General features: G+C 39.4%; 1 protein-coding gene across 3 annotated transcripts in view; it reads right to left on the bottom strand.

Moving 5' to 3' along the window:
* RMDN3 (regulator of microtubule dynamics 3) overlaps positions 1 to 14631 on the bottom strand; it is a 62917-nt gene that overhangs the window by 39899 nt on the left and 8387 nt on the right. For all 3 annotated transcript variants that reach the window (XM_027831532.3, XM_007069382.4, XM_037900476.2), the window contains exons 4-7: positions 13813 to 13959; positions 4157 to 4424; positions 2753 to 2855; positions 1706 to 1766 (exon numbers count right to left, since the gene is read on the bottom strand). In XM_027831532.3, coding sequence (XP_027687333.2) covers positions 1706 to 1766; positions 2753 to 2855; positions 4157 to 4424; positions 13813 to 13959 — 579 coding nt within the window. The remainder of the gene's footprint in view (positions 1 to 1705; positions 1767 to 2752; positions 2856 to 4156; positions 4425 to 13812; positions 13960 to 14631) is intronic.

Here is a 14631-nt window from a genome sequence, read left to right as displayed (position 1 = left end):
CCCAGTTCCAGTTCTTGAACAAAGGAATTACAATTTTCTGTAAATGAGCTGTGTGAAATGGGCTTCCTAACCCTCACCTACCAGATTAATTTCCAGCACATAACAGCAGGATACATAAGTAGTCATTTTCCCAGGACACACAGAACCAAAAGGATCATCAATAAAGTTCAGCTCATTTCTGAGCCAAGATCTTTCATGAGGTCTCTTCTAGCTACTTCTATCCAGCCCCGTTTACCACAGTATCTGAGCATCTCACAATCCTTAATGTACTTATCCTTACAACATCTCTGTAAGATCGGGATAATGGTACTCCCCTACTTTACAGTTGGAGAAGTAAGGCACAGAGAGACAGAAATGACCTGCCACAGACTTCTTGTGTGACCTTGAGGAAAGCAGGGAATTCAACCAGAACTCCCAAATCTCAGACTAATGTACTAGCCACTGGATCATCCTTCCTACATGAACATCATTCATAGTTACTAACTGAAAGAATTGCTTGTGGGACTATGACCCAGAGTGTGTGAGATCACCAACCACAACAACATGTCTCACTGGCCACAGGAGACATCAGATACAGCAAGAAGAATTACTCCATTAATAGAATATAATATTTGTTTTGGCAGAGCGGTTTACAAATTCCTTGTTTTCTTGTCATTTGAAAAGAAAAACTCCAGCTGAACTAAGAAAAAAACCTCTTAATGCTGGAACAAACTTTCCTCCATTTCACACTCATGTTCTCACAACACACACAGTTAGAAGATATAACTATAGGTTTCAGAGTAGCAGCCAATTATTCCCTCCCACCCATTCTGTTCCTCACTCGTTCTTGTCAACTGCTGGAAATGACCCACCTTGATTATCACTACAAAAGGTGTTTTTGTGTTTGTTTGTTTTTGTTTTTTTTCTCTCCTGCTGGTAATAGCTCACCTTACCTGATCACTCTAGTTACAGTGTGTATGGTAACATCCATTGTTTCATGTTCTCTGTGTATATAAAATCTCCCCACTGTATTTTCCACTGAAAGCATCCAATAAAGTGAGCTGTAGCTCACGAAAGCTTATGCTCAAATAAATTTGTTAGTCTCTAAGGTGCCACAAGTCCTCCTTTTCTTTTTTTGAAGATATAATTAGGATTTCCAGAGATCAATTTAATAACTCAAAGGGAATCCTTTTAAAACACAGTTTTAGTCTCCAAATTTAAAATGCTTAAAAACTTCCCGAGCGCACTGAACTCTGCATCTCAATTTCTTTTTCCTAGAAGCCCCTTTCTGCAAGACTCATCTATAAGCTGATCTTTTACCATCCTTGATGAAGCTCATTAAGCTATGAGATGCAGACTCATAAGAACTTGATACAATCAGTTTCTCAGAAACTAAAGAACACACATTATTATAGCTGCCTCCATCTTCTGTTCAAGAACTCCACCAGGCCATCTCCCCTCGGAACCAAGTTCTTAATTAGTTGTCATGAACCAAATAAAAACAAAATTTATCTTGCTAATTGTAACCAGTATTGTTTGTCGCTTATTCATGCCTACTAACAAGGAAAAGAAACTAAAATAAAGTCTGTTAGGAAAAGCAGATTCAATAATGTATATTTAAGGTAAGAAACAAACTTGTCTACTGAATAGACTGTGATAAAGCCCAACTCTTAATATGATCTTTAACCTCCCTTGTTCTTCTCCCACACAGCAGAAAGTTACATACCACTGGTGACCCTCAGCACTTTGATCCCCTCTCTGTAGGGCTGCCTCTGCCTCTTCTTTCCCTGCAGACAGAAAGCACTAATTTAGAAAGAGTGAAAGTCACTGAATTTCTCTGAATACGTACCTCCCAAAGTGCTAGGGTCTCTACAGTGACAGGAAAGGGTAAAGAAGTTAAACATTTGTTAGCCACCTAGTAAATTTAGCTTGAGACTATGGACACATTCCAAAAGATCTCCTGTATGGAGAACTCAGATGCTCCAAGGCCGCTGGGCTGACCTAAGATCAGGTTCAAGGACACTTTCAGCATCGACACTGCAAGCTGAGAGATTGCAGCTAGCAACAGGCTACAGTGGCTGGCTGCACTGTACCAGGGAGTCAAAGAGGCTGAAAAGAGGTGGCTGAGAGAGAAAAAAGCAGAGAGCAAAAAATAAAGTGCAACAGGCCTCAAAGGTGCCTTGGTGCTTACACCACTGTCTGTTGAGATGGACAGTTGCTCTTCCACTCACTACCAGCTAAGTATCTTTCAGTGATACTGGGCACCTACCACCACACAGAGCTCTCTCTCTCTCACACACTCACACAATTTCATGGAGCTCTCTCCTCTCTCTGCTCCATGTGTTTGTATTCCCAAAAATGTGGGAATTTCGCAAGCCATCAGAAAGGACTATATACATTAAAAGAGTCTGAAAATGATTGCCTTAAATGACTGCTATCAATTGCTGAAAGGGACTACTCAGGCAATTCAGGCTTAAAGTTTAGGTTAAATTAAAAAGGGGAGATGATTTCCTAAAGTTGATAGGAGCAGAAGTGTTAATTAAAATCTCCTGGTTCTATTTCAAGTCCTGTATAATGTTAAAAACCCCAAACAAACCGCATCTGAACTAGTGAATGAGAAGTAGTGAAACTGATCAAGTAAACAAAACAAGAAAACTGTATTTTTAAAATTTGCATTAGTAATATAAGGTCTTTTTAACAAGATACAGTAAAAAAAAAAAGTTTATCCAATAAAAACCCTACACTGAGCTGCCTCACAAACACTTTTTCTTACCATCAGAAGCATATGATTTCTTTTCGTCTGCATCCTCTGTGATTTCATACAGATCACTGTATGCTCGAGCCAGGCGCCATAGGAAATCCTGTCGGTCTCCATACTGCAGACAGAACATAAGTATTTCAGATCACCTGTTAGAGAGCCCCTTTCTTCCACTGGTACAAAGATATAAGGAAGAGGACCGTCAAGTGGCAGCAGTAACAGGCAGTATGTTATTTTATTCAAACAAGTGGATGATTCTTTTATATATCTAGCTACACAGAGTAAACATATGCAAAAAACACTTTGAAAAAAACTTTAATGGGCCCAAACCAACAAGAATTCCAGCAGAAGTACAAAAAGAGTAAAATGAACGTCCAAATTTGCAACCAAACCCACAATTCAAAGGAGATCAGAACAGGTCTAATTTATCACATCACCATAAATGGATTCTCCCCTACCCTCCTTCAAAGTCGTTTTAGTTCGGATGAGGGGACAAGCATTGGAGCCACACATCCACTTGTCTGACTCCATCTCAAAAAGCAAGAGAAAAATCACAAGTTTTAAAAAGTTCAGTTTACTTATTTATGCTGTCTGCTCACTTTTTGCATTTCAGTCAGCTTGGACATAGGAAGATTGGACAGTTTCATATTCTGGTTTACACAAAACAGCCATGAGGCTGTTGTGGCTGGATTGCCAAAACTGCAGTGGCAAAGTTCAGTTAAAAACAGAAACCAATGTATTTTCAGTGAAATATTAAAAAACCCAACTCTTCATACTAGGTTTTGTTAAACCCTTTTTTAAAAAGTACAAGTTTTAAGCCTAAGCTACTTGACAATATCCACTAAAGTTGGCTTACTTTGGTATTATCTTAGACTATTAATAAGCAGGAGAAACATTTAAGAAAAGGGATACACTGGAGCATTAAATAAATTCATGGCATGATCCCTTTTGGGGCTTACAGAGAAACTTTACTTATGCTTAATGTTGATTAAGTCATTTGTTATCTCTCGCCTCTACATCATTTTTTATTTTAATGTTGAAGATACAGCAGCCAAATTGTTTTGCTTTTTAAACAGGCACCTATGTAAAAAAAAGCTATGTAATTTCCTGTACTGACTATACAATCCTTGAACTCTATAACTGAGTCAAGGGACCCAATTACAACACTGTTTAGATTTGTACTATAGACAGAATGCAAGATGGTACATTTAAGAAAGCCAAGTCCTTGGACTGTCAGGGTTTTAGTTTTGTTAGGTACCATCTACACTACACTTCTAAGCCATATTATCACCAGGTCCATTGACTCCATTACATTTGTAGCACGGACTAGGTCTCGCACAATGACAACTAAAAGCCCAACTTCATCTTTCCCTGTTAGTGGAACACACAATTTTGCTGGGAAATTAAAACAAACTTTACCACCAGTTTATTATTATGCAGCAGCTGGAATCCTTCCCTCTTCTCCTGGTTATTCCCACTATGCAGCTGGTCAGCTTGCTGCAGCAGTTGACCAAATTCTTCCTCCACTGTTGAGTCAAAGACCAAAACAGTTTCATCCTCATTGACTAGGTCCAGTGAATCCCTCCGTGCAGTCTTCACTGTCTCACAGCTCACTTCATCTTCTCCTTCCTCACTCTCTCTCTCTGACTCCCGGTCATAATCAGACTCTGCATTGGCTGTGGTGTACCTTTCAGTAAAAATTAAAATATAGAATTAAGTCACATCACATGTACTCAAAACAAGATGCAGGGCAAACAGTTTATAAACCAAGAGAAAATATTTAAAAAAATCAGAGAGATGGGAGGTGGACTAATAGATGTCCTAGGCCCAACCTTCTCTAGTGCAGAAGTGTTTTCTCTACACTGTATTCTCCAGAATTTTGTGCAGTCTAATTTTAAATCTCTGCAGTTATGCATCTTTCACCAATTCCATGTACACCATGTAGTACAGACAAATACAAAAGGGGTGAAGAAAATAAATTCAAAAGGAAGCTAGCGTGGAAGTCAAGACACAGGAGTCTGCATCCGCTGGCCTCGTGAGAGAGCTTTTTTAGACCATTTAGCTTTAAAGCCTACAAAAGCATACACAGAACAGAACCAGCAAAGCAAGTCACTTGGGAACTCACAGATTATACATCAGATACCTCAGCAGGAAGTTTAACAGACTTATCTGGGTGGGAGATACAGCTTGAGGTTTTTGGTCTGTTCCAGAGAATTTCAAACACAACTTTCTTGGCAAGATTAGTATTTTGATCAAGACTGTCTGAGCACTAAATATGAAACAGCTTGTTCAAGCTGACGGGGGAAAAGGTGTGAAAACGGTGGGTGAGTGATCAAAATCATTGCACATGTACAAAAAGACAAATTAAGGACTAGCAGCTGAGCCATGTAAAGACATGATATCTATGTAAACGCAGACAATGATTAACAATTAAAGTGGTCCAGATTAGACAGGGTATGACTCAGACCAAGATTTTCCATAAGGGACTGTCTAACGTTAAGTTCCCAAAATTATGTTCAGGCATCTAAATAGGTGGCCTGATTTAAAAAAAAAAAAAAAAAAAAAAAACGCGCTAAATACCCAGCAGCTCTCATTGAAGTCAGGTCACTTATTAAGGTATGAAATATGCGTTCTGAAGCTTAAATTTAGAACCCTCCCTTTAAAAAAAAAAAGCTTAGCCTAAGGTGTCCCTTCTCTAACTCACAAAGGAGCTCTTCACAAAGGAGGAAGCACTACATTAGCCCTCATTGTTTAAGAACGTTCAGTTTTAATTTCAGGCTTCGTTGGAACTTGTTTCCCTCATTAGTCCAAAGGAGAGGGCCCTCTGCTGCAAGCAGCCTGCCATAAGCCCCCATGACATTTAACTACAGACCCTGACTGCAACTATTACAGCAATGAAAAGGAAGATTAACCAGATGTAACTAAGACCCAAACCATGTGTAACTTTAAAAGCTCAATGCATGAATTTGCACCAGAAGCAAGTAGGAAACCATTGCAGCCTATGGGACACTAGCATAATGTGCTGCCTATGGTTAAGGCTGCAAGTCTGTCATGGAGGTCGAGACGGGCAGCCCCTGGGCCAGCAGCAGCAGTTTGGGTGTGTGGGAGGGGGCTCAGGTCAGGGGGATGCGGGGGGGTGCTTTACTTAGGATGGGGGGGCTCCCTGGCTCCCACTGGCATAGCACTGCAGCTCCTAGGCAGAGGGGCCAGGGGGCTCCTGCATGCTGCCCATACCCGCAGGCCCTGCCCCCGCAGCTCCCATTGGCTGCAGTTCCCAGCTAATAGGAGCTGTGCAGCCAGTGCTTGCGGCCGGAGCAGCAGACAGAGCCCCCTGGCTCCTCTGCCGCCTAGGAGCTGCAGGAACACGCGGAACTGGGTAGGGAGCCCCTAACAGCCCCACCAACCCTCCCCAGCACCAGCGGGGGTCCCGGGCCACCTCTCCCAGCACCCATGGTGCCCTCAGACTGCCCCCCCAGAGCACCTGCAGTCCCCCGCCCAAGTTTTATAGTAAAAGTATATAGTAAAAGTCATCGACAGGTCACAGGCCATGAATATTTGTTTACTGCCCGTGACCTGTCCATGACTTTTACTAAAAATACGCATGGCTAAATCATAGCTTTACCTACGGTCAGCTATGTTAAGCAATCAGACCATCACATTTTGCAACAGCTGAAATGTCCAAGTATTCTCCAAAGACAGCCTCAAACAGGGAACATTACAGTTATCAAATCTAGAGACAGAAGGCATGTGCCAAGGTACACATCTAAGAGAAAGGTGGATAGCAATTTTGCCAAACACAGATGAAAAGAGGTACTCTTGGCTACCAGAGTACTGTTTCTTCAGGAGTCATGAGCAGTACAGTTGGATCCCTGAACTCACTCTCTCCTTGGTAGAGAACCAACAAATACTGTCAACTCAGAGGGTAGACACCACACCAGCCCCATCACTCTCTCTAGATCATCATGAACTGTACACTACCAGGTAATCAGACCAAATCTCAGGCTAAGCCGTGTTGTCTTGTCATTTTGTGGAGGAGACGCCTCTAAGAACACTTAATCATTATGTTGCAGATTCAGTAGATATTCTTCCCTCTGAATCCATAGTGAAGCAATGAATCAGTATGGTGAAGGACATGCTGTACTAGAGGTGTTGCCATATTTTATGCAAGTTGTAAAACCTAAGGTACTGACCACTTGTTATTAAACATCTTGTGGCACTTTCATAAGAACAACGATACAAACTTGGTTCCCTAGTCAAATCCTGTTAGAATGTAACTGCTCAGTCTCCCTTAATTCATGCTGCAGTTCCAATTCAGCGTGCTACTCTTCATTTTCTGTCCTACACAGCTGTGCAGCGTGGGTGTGGGCAGATAAACAGCTGCCATGCCACATTCCAGACTGGCAGCATTTTAAAGGTGCTTAGAATGATTTGTGTATCTAGGCTGAAAATGACTTTTTATCCTGAAGCACAATCAAAAGTACAAGATCTAAAAATCATTTCAAAATGCTGTGTCAATCTTTCTTCTTGTTTTTAGAAAAAAGATAATTACTATTCAGTGATGGCTCGTGATGTATACATTTTCCTCTCACCCAGATAGACTCGCTCTACTGAGATGGCTCATGTATGAGATGCTTCCAGTTTAAAAAAGAAATCGTGCTGAATATAATTCAATAAAAACAAAAGTATTCAAAAAGACCAAGGGATTTAAGTGTTTTTATCCTGTTTTTCTCAACTTTAGGAAGACAGGCAGTTCTTAAATGCATTAATATGTGAAAGTCCCTACGTGGCACATTTCCTAAATTAACAACAAGCTATTTGGTGCTAATAAGCATGTGAAAAAAATAAAAAGGCCCCAGTGGGCTTGTCTGCCCCTCACAGTGCCAAACAATGCAAGACAATTAACTTCCACTCCACAATCCAAGACTTCTTGCTGCTGATAGCATGGAACAATTTGGGTCATCTGGAAGTGAAACATGAGGCGCTACTGATGCCTGTTTGGATTATAAGTAGCAGCAGCAGAAGTTTTATAAGATTTCACCAAAGGGTAAAAGAAAGCAACTGCCAAAAAAAAAAAAAAAATGTATTGCAGGAATCCGAGGATAATCTGTGCTAATTCAGAAAGTTACAAGTCAGTTCCAGAGTGGCTACCATACACAGCTACATAGGATTAATACTGGAGGCATAAGTAACGTGGAATCTTCAGTTTAGTACCACAAACTTGTTTTACATTAGGCCAGGATTGCTTATCCACTAATTCATCACAGTGACTCTTAAAGCTGTCTGCAAAGTTTTAAATTACTGACCTGCTACTGGTCTGAACTGTTTAAATATATTTTAAACAAACCAAAGAATTGCAAAGAAGCAATGAAACACAGAAGCTGACTTCCAAATCCTTACAACTGATTCACAGGGAGGGAGTGCAAATGTGAATATAGAGAATGCCCCAATTTCTTACCTTCCCACACAAAGTCCCTTCTCTCCTTCCAGCCCCACCCCTCTCCCACTGGCATATCTGCTAGAGTCTGCAGGAGCAGGGCTCCCTTTCCACAAATGTCAGAAGGGACACAGCAAGTGGGAACTGGATGATAGCTGACAGTTGGCAATGTGAAGATACAGTATTGCCAGTGCCAGGAGTCATGCTCCCCAAAATCATGAGGCAAGCTTAACAGTCAAATTTAATTTAAAAAAATCTGCTCTGAGCTTCACATTTTCAAACTTCTCTCTGCAACCATGAGGGCTAGAAACTTAGGTAGAGAGGTTAAACAAAAGCTGTGATTATCATAACATGATTTCAGGAGCTGTGGAATTAAGAAAAACACCTATTAAACACAAGACTCACAATTAAATCACAAGTGTTAGCAATATTGGAGATCAGAGGGGCCTCTCCCCACTTGGTGGCCCTCTTAAGGTCTGCTGTAGAGAATCACAGCTAAGTCTTTGGAGGCTTGCAGTCCTCTCTCATAAGCTTTTTGGCTGAAAAATTATCTTTACTCTCTAATAATCAAGAGACATTTTGAACTCTGTTGGAAAAAAAGCTTGAAATTTACTTTCTCAGCATCCCTGTGATATCTTATATCAAGCGCGCTAAAACATACATTTCATAATGACATTAAAGTCAAATAGCTTTACATTTGTAATCAAATATATGTTTTGGTCTTGGGAGCTAATTCTCAGCTAGGGGATCCAGTAAACTACATTTATTACCTGTTCTAAAAATGGCAAAAAGTCTCAACTTTCTGAACTCTCCTGAACACCCATTTTTAAGGTGTCACGTTAAAGTCATTCCCTGACTCACATCTAAGCTATAGATTTTGGATTTTAAAAAGAAAGGAGAGAAAAAAGCAAGTTTATAATGGAAAGCTGGTTGCAACCTCCACTATGGAACTTTATCTCCAAGCTTTTTCCTTATTTGTATTAACTGAGAAAGTAGGTTAGCCAAGTTAAAAGGATTTAACTTGCTATGGTGATTCTCAAGTTTAAAAGTCTTATCGTGACACTTATCCTTTCACTAGTCTTCCTCTGTTAGATATGTTCTACAAAGATTTTACCCACCTGCAGGCATTTGTTATTAGATCAGTACTACAGTCAATCAAGAAGGTTCAACTGAATACTTATTAAAAAGAAAAGGAGTACTTGTGGCACCTTAGAGACTAACCAATTTATTTGAGCATAAGCTTTCGTGAGCTACAGCTCACTTCATCGGATGCATACTGTTGAAAGTGTAGAAGATCTTTTTATATACACACAAAGCATGAAAAAATGTATATAGAAGTATGTGTGTGTTTATATTTTTATATATATATAAAGATCTTCTACACTTTCCATAGTATGCATCCGATGAAATGAGCTGTAGCTCACGAAAGCTTATGCTCAAATAAATTGGTTAGTCTCTAAGGTGCCACAAGTACTCCTTTTCTTTTTGCGAATACAGACTAACACGGCTGTTACTCTGAAACCTGAATACTTATTAGTAATTTAAAAGCCACCATGAAAGACAGACAGGAGTAAGCCCAACAGCCCTGCAACAAGTCTGTACTGCCCTATCTCAGGGTAACAGAATACTGCTGGCTGAGGCAGCTCAATGACATTAAGCTGTTTCCTCTATCAGAGGATCTCTTTTCTGCAACCTGTAAATAGTAGGAGCACTACCTTTTAATCCATTGCAATTATCTTTATTAGTTAATGCCTCTTTAGTAGCACTAGACCAACATCTCAAAAAAAATCCATTATCCACTGTGCCCGTTGGGTTCTGGAATTGACATTTACATCTTCTAAAAGATGTCAGTATAGTAACTTGTGACAATGAAGATTTAATACATCTGTTATTACATACAGAACTTCTTTAACACAAGGACTTTTTCAGAACCAGTTACACAGAGTAAAGTCTTGTTTAGCCAAATCACTAAACTAAACCTTCCTCCTACCAGAATCTCAGTTTTGACCCTCCATGAATCAGTTACTCAGTAACTCCCCCATTAGCCAAATGTTTTTAATGTCTTCAGACTATTTCCAGGTGAATGAAGTGATTGTGCAATCCGTCTTGTCAATGCCTTGTTCTAACTACTATTTTATGAGATGAACTGAAAAGCTTTTAGCATTCCAAGATCCAGATTTAGGGTTGATTTTCTTCTGTGATAGTTGAAGATCCTTCACACAAAATAAAGAGAGAAATGAATACTCTATCCTGCTGTAGGTACTTCCAGCTATTGCAGAGAAATATTGCAGGGCCCTGAATTTAGCTCCTAACTGCTAAGCAAAAAATAGGTGTGACACTCAATTTTGTTCTAGAAGAATCATGGACTTTTAGGGCAAATGTGGACCCATATGGTTATAAATTAATATGGTAGTAATGGAAGGGGAGTAGAACGTCCATATAAAGGAATACCTGACATGTCTGACAGTCAAACAAAGCCTTTTGAAAATACTTTGATTGGTAGGTAAGATGGTGGATGTTGGTTTTCTTCCTGTGTAAATATTACTACCATAGGCCTGCTCCTACTCCCTTTTAAGTCAATGATTTCAGGGGGAGCAGGCACCTTTTCATATTCTTGTTCATAAATGGATGAGACAGACACTTTTGTTTTAAAGTTGTAATTTTAAGTCTCTACACTTTATTAACCTGAAATCTTAAAAAACACTATCTGTTTAGGTCAGCTTCAGAAAAATGTTGTTAGGTCAAATCTGGCCCAAAGTTTAGCTTTTATAAAACTTGAAGACTTTTGTTAAAACAAACTGAGTTAATATTTCCATTTTTAATTAAATAGAAGCATTCTTTAACTTTTAAACACACCTTTGCAAGGTAGACTACAGACTATACAGATCTCTTTACAGTGGGAAAGTCTGTGAACATTTATCTGTGCTGGTAGAGCGGATGGTTAAGTGACATGGTCTACCAATATGCTGCCAACAATGCAAGCTGTGAGTGCAGATAAGTGTCTACACATTTTCCTGCAAACAAACCCCTTGAAATTCTCAAAGTGAAGTAGACTAAAATGAAACTGACTAGTCTCGTCATCGACCAACACCAAGAAAAATGTAAGAAGTGATGAGCATAACTGGTGCAATTATATTAAAGTATTATTTGTATAATAAGGATTTTTTTTAACCTGTCCCCTTATATTCCATAATGTCATCCTCACACAAAACAAACATAATTACATTTCTCTTGCAGTTAGGATCCAGTACCTAGCCTACAACTAACAGGAATTAGCCACACAAAATTGGGGCTTACTGACCACCTTTCACTTCAGAAAAAACAGACATACGTGACTTGTTTCAAAAAGTTACAAATCACCCTACAAAACCCATTAAACAACATATGCAAGCTGTTCAGTAAAACCTCTTAGCTGTCAGTATTAAAGAAAAAACAGGGCATTTCACTTGGAGACAGCAATTCAGTTATAACCAACTGTGCTGTGTCAATCAAGGTGAGTGAGCACATAAAAGATTAATTTAAAACCTTCCCTCCCAAACTATTAATCAATAGGCTACAGTCAAAAGTGATCAAAAAGATTGTTCAGTAATTAGCACCATGGTGCGGATGGTGTTACAACGGTGAACAATTGCCATCCTTATATTGAGATTGTTCCAAAACTGTCTTTTGCAGAGCGTAATTAAAAGTGACCTTACTAGAAGGATGATCAAACCTGTGGAAATATTTATAACTGGATTTTAATCACCCTGAATAGTCTGTACAAGTAAAAAAAAGTTTCTCTGAATCAACTATAAGCTTACATATTTTATCTGAAAGGAATACCATCTTCATCAAAACAAGATTGAGAGGACAAGCTGTAAAATGCTCTCAATATATCTGCAGCTGGAAACATCTCCGTCATTTCCATGTCCTACAAATGATTCTCTGTTCTCTTCAGACAGCTTTTCTTTGTTATTTTAATACTTTCCTCAATGTCTCTTAGGAGTAATGTTTTCTGTTTTGTCAAAGCCAAAGAACCCAGACAAATCTTACACCTCTGTAGAATAAGCATGGGAATCCCAAGAAAGCATATTCCAAATTCCAAGATACTGTAAACAACATCCTGCTAAGTCAAGAATTGCCTTTTTTCCTTTTATAAAGCAGAATTATTGTGGAACTATTCTTTAGTCACTTTGAAGCACATTAGTTATCATATATCATTTGCAGGGGGTTAAAAAATGACAATGAGATCAGCTCAAATTCCTCCTCTAAGGAAGATCTCACAAAATATGAGAATCTGGAAGAGTTTTACCATCAGCTGAAGACAAACACTGTACAAAGAGATAGAAACTTTCAGTTTTCTTCCTCCATGCAGCCACACACACTTTACAAGTTGGCCTACCCATTATCAGCAGGTAGAGGCAACATGCTAGTTATATGCACTGGCAAAATTATTTGAAGATTCATTAAAACCTGCCAGTGACACTGAGAAAACACACATGGTGTTTGGAACCCTCGGTCTAAAAAACATATAATTTGCCTTTCCATGAGAAAATACTGACAGAGAATTTTATGCTCAGGAATCTGCTTCATGCCCTTCTTAATCTATTGACTTAAAAAAAAAAAAAAAAAAAAAATCAGGAAAGAGAAGACTTTCCTCCTCTTGACCAGAGGCACATGCACCCAGTAGGCATCCTACTTATAAAGCATCAGGTGACTTACGGTACTCAGATAGTACAAGGATAGGTGTGGTAAGAACCTAAATAAAATGACAAACATGTAAGCATGATTCTGTCAAAACGAGGCTTTACATAGTCTTAGAATTAGATGTGCTGTATTCTGTTTAACTTCCTTTTAATTTCAGGATCTTTTAGAAAACATTACTTCAAAAGTAATTTTGGTTTATGGTCTGACAGTTGCTGTTGCTCTTTTGCCATTCTGACCCCAAATGATTTGTTAGTGTAAACCAGATTTACATAATCTCTCCCAGAATGTCACGTTTAGAATTATAGCACCCATCTCCTTCCAGTCCAGCCAAAGGCTTATTCCCATCACCCTTTAGTCAGTGAACTCCGCTTCACCCTCAACAGTGGGTTCTTGCTCCAGCTGTACCTAACTGCCAGTTCTGGTTCAAACTACAGAAGATTTCATAGGTTTGTGTTAAATGGAGCCCTGCTGCTCAAACTCTCAGTGAAAGTTGCCTGCCCCTAACTAGAGCACCTCTCTTGAATTACAATTCAAAGAACACCATACTCCACAATTATAACTAGAGCCAACTGGAGTATTTCTTATTTCCCTCCAGCTCTGTCATAATTTCCTTGCCAGTTTGCCTGCAATGGCATATAAACTGTCACACATCACCCTGACTGTTGATCAAACAGGAACTGGAAGGGATAATTTTTTTTTTTTTTTTAAATTATAAAATGTGGTAGCAAAATTACAATTCTTGGTAGGAGCACTCAGGGGCAGGTGTAGTATCTAAAACTTCTGGCTTTTTTAAGAAAATCAACAGCTAGGTTTCATGCAATGAAACTGAATGCAAGTAGAGCAGGAAAAAAAATGCATCTATTGAAACATCCCATCTGTGATACAGAATACAACGAAGTAAGTGGCTACTGAGTTTCCAAGACCAAGAACAGTTCCTAACTGATGTTCTGCTTACCCTCCCTCACTTTCACCATCATCTGTATTGGCCCCTCTTGAGCTGGCTGTGAAATAAATAGAGCTGGACCCTGTGGAATCACTCCTCTCTCTAGGAAATGGGTACCTCCTCCGCCGAGTTACCTTCTGGGTTTCTTCCAGGTGGGATCTGAAAGACAGAAACACAGTAATGACTAGAGAAGTGTCTATTTCAATCCATGTCAATTTCTTTGCTTCTACCCTCATAATCTATTACATCCACTCCACACCAAAGGAGCAATAATTAAAATGGTACTTGTTCCTGCTTTGTGTGGGTGAAGTCACAAATTGCCAAGTTTAAAATACTGTGGGCTACACTATAAATGAGATCAAACAGAAACCCACAGGCAAATAGAAAGTGTATATAATCATCCTTCCTGTGAAGAAAGATGAAGGAACATTATTTATCATTCATATTATCATAGTGCCTAAAGGCCCTAGTCAGAGACAAGGGCCTCACTGTGCTAGGTGTTCTATGAACACAAAACAAAAGGACAGCCCCTGCCCCCGAGGAGCTCATGTTTTACAGGATATTCCATTCACTACATAATCTACAGTAGATATGAATGGGACAACCATTGCTACAGAGACAAGAGCCAGAAATTTACAGACCACTAGTCCATCTGGTTCAGCATCTGTCTAAGATAGCTGAGAGCACCCAATGCTTAGAGGAAGGAAAACACCCACAATGCACCTAGTCTTATGTACAGTGTTGTACATGACAAGAAAACTTAATTCCTGAAATAGGGAGATGATCAGACATCCTGAAGCATAGATACGACTTCTCATACTGTCATTGTTT

Source organism: Chelonia mydas, chromosome 6 (genome assembly GCF_015237465.2).
Source record: "Chelonia mydas isolate rCheMyd1 chromosome 6, rCheMyd1.pri.v2, whole genome shotgun sequence".
Taxonomy (NCBI): Eukaryota; Metazoa; Chordata; order Testudines; family Cheloniidae; genus Chelonia; species Chelonia mydas.
Note: the sequence above shows the minus strand (reverse complement) of the source record. Positions and strands in the feature narration are given on the sequence as shown.